At 58.8% G+C, this 3,703-nt stretch overlaps 1 protein-coding gene across 1 annotated transcript; it reads right to left on the reverse strand.

Moving 5' to 3' along the window:
* Positions 1–567: 567 nt before the first annotated feature.
* Positions 568–2,270, reverse strand: GADD45B (growth arrest and DNA damage inducible beta). The gene is made up of 4 exons (XM_038772734.1): positions 1,980–2,270; positions 1,745–1,846; positions 1,353–1,569; positions 568–890 (listed from the first exon to the last, which is right to left on the reverse strand). Exons 1-4 carry the CDS (start codon positions 2,021–2,023, stop codon positions 777–779), a joined length of 477 nt encoding a protein of 158 aa, XP_038628662.1. The 5' UTR covers positions 2,024–2,270; the 3' UTR covers positions 568–776.
* Positions 2,271–3,703: the final 1,433 nt, after the last annotated feature.

The following is a 3,703-nucleotide window of genomic DNA, read 5'->3' on the forward strand; positions in this document are numbered from 1 at the left end:
GTTTAAGTGTGTATATACAGACTCTGCGCTCTCCAAGTGGCTTCCTTAGTGCAATAAGTCCAAAACTTATGAAATAAAAATAAAACCTCTCACTCTCTAGAAGTCCCTGCAAGCTGGGGGTTCGATGGTGCCACCCCCCAGCAGACAGCAGCAGCAATCCATCCCCGGTTACCACCCCTATTCCTTGGGTCAGTCTGACTCTTGGCCACAAGATCCGAATCTCTACACCCCTGGCCCCCCTCTAGGGTTAGTTGGCACAATGCCAGCAGTAGACAGCCCAGTGTGCTGGTTTCTGTCACCTGGGCCATGGCCCCTCTGATTGGGGCTAGCTTGGGGGGGGGGGGGGTGTTGGGGGGGGGGGTCCCTTCACGGTCCAGAGTGGAGGAATTGGGGAGGGGAGGAAGGGAGGGACTTCTTCTCCCCTCCTCCTAGACTGCCTTGGTGCCTCTAGATGGGCACCCCCTCTAGGATGCCCTCATCTCGCCCGAGCCCCAGTGCTCCTGGCCGGGAAGTGGGTCAATAACTCCATCTCCTCTTCCCCCCTTCTTCGAGCTGCCTCTCTCTCTCTCTCTTTCACTCTCTCTCTTACTCTATTTCTCTTTCTTCTCCAACACCCTCTCCCCCCACAACAGAATGCATCAGTGGTTTGGGGGGGACAGAGAAAGGGGTAAGGGGGAAAACAGGGATCAACAGTGAACATTATTGGGGGGGGGTCAGAAAAAACAGGGATTTTTGGTGGCGCCACTTCGTGCGGCTCAGGCAGCGGCCGAGTAGGCTCAGCGATCCTGAAGGGCGATGTACGGCACCCACTGGTTATTGCCCCTGCTCTCCTCACAGAAGTTGGCCACTGCCATCAGCCCCTGGCTCTTCCAGGAATCTGTATGTGGGTTCTGAAGTGGGGGAGAAAGAAGGACACACGGGGCATTAGAACGGCCTGAAGAATGGGCAGGTACGTACCTGTGTGTACACAAAACGTGCATGCACACAATATGTGCTTGCACAAAAATGTGCACGCACGCAAACTGTGTATGCATCACGGTCGCCGGTAGTGCCTTTCACACCCCCACCCGCTCATGTGAGGATAAACAAGGCACCACGAGTTGGCTCCCAAAATAGCATCATGGCACAGGGCTGGGGAACTGGACGGGCAGGATACCTAGGCGCTGAGGTGGCTTGAGAGCGGGACTGGAGGCAGGACAATGACACAGCCCGAGCCGGGCCCCTGTTGACAAACCTTTCGCCCCGGGGCCCCCCCTCCACGGTCCCGAGGGCCAATATTTTCCCCGTTGCCAAGAAACCGCCAAACGCGTCCGAATCGGCGTGGGGAAGGCAAGGACGGGGAGAGCGCTTACCGTGACCAGGAGGCAGTGCAGATCCCGGGGCTCGTTGCCTTCGTCCGCCGGCTCCCCGAGCAGCTCGGCGAGCCGTTGCATGCCCGACACCCGCGCGATATTTATGTCATTGTCACAACAGAACGCTTGAATCAGCGTGAAGTGGATCTGCAGCGCGATGTCGCCTTCCTCCTCCTCGTCGACGGCCAGGAGGCACAGAACCACGCTATCCGGGTCGCTGCAAATGGGTTGGGGGGGGGGGGGTGCGCGGTGAGTCACGACAGCGGCGAGAGGTGCGCTGCGACAGACGACGCCCCCTACCGGCACACAGTGGGTTCGGTGGAACCTGGCCGGGAGCACATCCTTGCATCCCTGCTGCGTACGCAGCCCCCCGAGTCTCCGGGAATACTCACACATTCATCAGTTTGGCCGATTCGTACACCCCAACGGTCAAACAGTCCTGGCGCTGCGCCGCCACCAGGAGCTCCTCCACCGCATCGCTCATCGTCTGCATCCTGCAAGAAGAGGAGGAAGGAGGAGATTAGAACTGGACCAGGTGGAAGGAAGGAGGTGGCGGTCCGATCCCCTTCCCCTCCACGCACCCACCCCCGCAACCCTCCACGGGACACCAGAGACCGGGCCACTTACTTCTGTGCTGCGCGGTCGCAAGCCACGATTTCTTCCAGAGTCATATTGCAATTGTAATCCACAGTGAAAACGGTACGGGCGGCCCAAAAGCAGGCGATCCGTTCCCGCGAGCGAAACAAAAACCAAACGCCGAGAAGAGAGGCCAAAGTGAGCAACAACTTTAGAAAAAAGGGAATAGAGGTCCAAAATCCGTGGCAGAAAATACCCGCGGTGCAATAATCCACGCAGCAACGGTCGCAGGGAAGGGCGAAGTGCCGAGTCCTCCGGCGACCCCACACCACCCCTCAACTGCCAGGCGCCAAACCTGCCGGGGATCGGGGCGCCGGCTCCTTATATAGCTTTCGAGCGCGGAGGGGGCGGGGCCCCGGCCGGGCTCTCCCTCTCTCCCATTGGCTCCGGGCCCCCCCACAAAGGCTCCGGCGCCCGAGCTGTGATTGGCTAATTTGAGGGCTGGAGGACGATGGCGGTAGAGGGAGGGGGAGGCCGGGCGCCGGGGAGCCCCACGTGGGGCTCCCAGGGGAGGAGGGGCCGCAGAAAGAGAATTTGTAGAAAAAAAAGAAGTTTCGACTGAAATTTCCTAGCAGCGGTGGCGACCGCGCCCCGCCTTCTCGCTGCGTGTGCGGGTTTTCCTTCACGCTGAGCCCGATCGTGAAAATTGAGGCGACCCCCCCCCCCCCCCACGCCCCAGCTTTTATAATCACCAGGGCGTTTATGAAGCGCTTACTATGGGCCAAGCACTGGGCCATGGATAATAGATAATCACGCGAGGCTCCCAATCTGTGAGGTAGGGAGAGCAGGGATCTTAGGTTCATTCTACAACGGGGGGAGCAGGAGCAGAGAAGTCAAGTGATTTGCAGCGTGGCTCAATGGAAAGAGCACGGGCTTGGGAGTCATAAGTCATGGGTTCAAATCCCGGCTCTGCCAATTATCACAACTTCTCTGGGCCTCAGTTACCTCATCTGTAAAATGGGGATGAAGACTGCGAGCCCCACGTGGGGCAACCTGATCCCATTGTAACCTCCCCAGCGCTTAGAACAGTGCTTTGCACATAGTAAGCGCTTAACAAATGCCATCATCATTATTATTATTTGCCGAAAGTCATGCAGCCACGGGCAGGGCTGGGTTTAGAGCCTGGGACTCCAAACTCGCAGTCCCCCAGCTCTTTCCACGAGGCGATTGTGTTTGCAGGGAAGAAGAAGTTGCATCCAGTCTCTCGAGCTGAAACCCGTGGCGGGGTGTCTGTGTGTGTGTGTGTGAGGGGCCGGGGTGGGGGTGGGGTGGGGGGATTTTTGGGGTCTTGGAAACTCCGGGAGCGAAAAAAATCTCCCGCGAAGCCCCGTGCACGGAGCAATGGAAAAATGCACGAGAATCCCCAGGCCCTGGAGGGAGATGACCGGCCGCAGGTGCTTTCCTGGCACCAGAAAGCTGGGGGGAGCAGGTCCCTCTCCCCCCCATTTTGCACCAATCTCTCCGCACCTTATCCTCCCCGGATGAAGGAGCTTGCAAGAGAGAACTTCAGCTGCTTCATTGCAGAGCAAAACCCTCTGGGGGGGGGTGAAGCAATCGTGGGACAACCCCTCCCCGCTTCAGGCAATCGAGAGAAAAATTGCAAAGCAATTGCTTTCGTCGGGGTGCAGGGGGAGAAGAGGGGGCTGGATGGGGGGGGGGGACCGGACTTGTGCGCCGCCCTTCCCTTCCCAGAATCTTCAGGGAACGGGGGGTAG

The sequence above is a fragment of the Tachyglossus aculeatus genome, chromosome X1, assembly GCF_015852505.1.
Source record: "Tachyglossus aculeatus isolate mTacAcu1 chromosome X1, mTacAcu1.pri, whole genome shotgun sequence".
NCBI classification, from domain to species: Eukaryota; Metazoa; Chordata; class Mammalia; order Monotremata; family Tachyglossidae; genus Tachyglossus; species Tachyglossus aculeatus.

What these genes read in the sequence shown, in the direction of transcription:
- GADD45B (XM_038772734.1), bottom strand. Translation starts at nt 2,023, where the DNA reads ATGACTCTGGAAGAAATCGTGGCTTGCGACCGCGCAGCACAGAA. An exon ending in TGCGACCGCGCAGCACAGAA is followed by an intron (nt 1,847 to 1,979) that starts GTAAGTGGCCCG and finishes CTCTTCTTGCAG; the next exon opens with GATGCAGACGATGAGCGATG. An exon ending in TCGGCCAAACTGATGAATGT is followed by an intron (nt 1,570 to 1,744) that starts GTGAGTATTCCC and finishes ACCCATTTGCAG; the next exon opens with CGACCCGGATAGCGTGGTTC.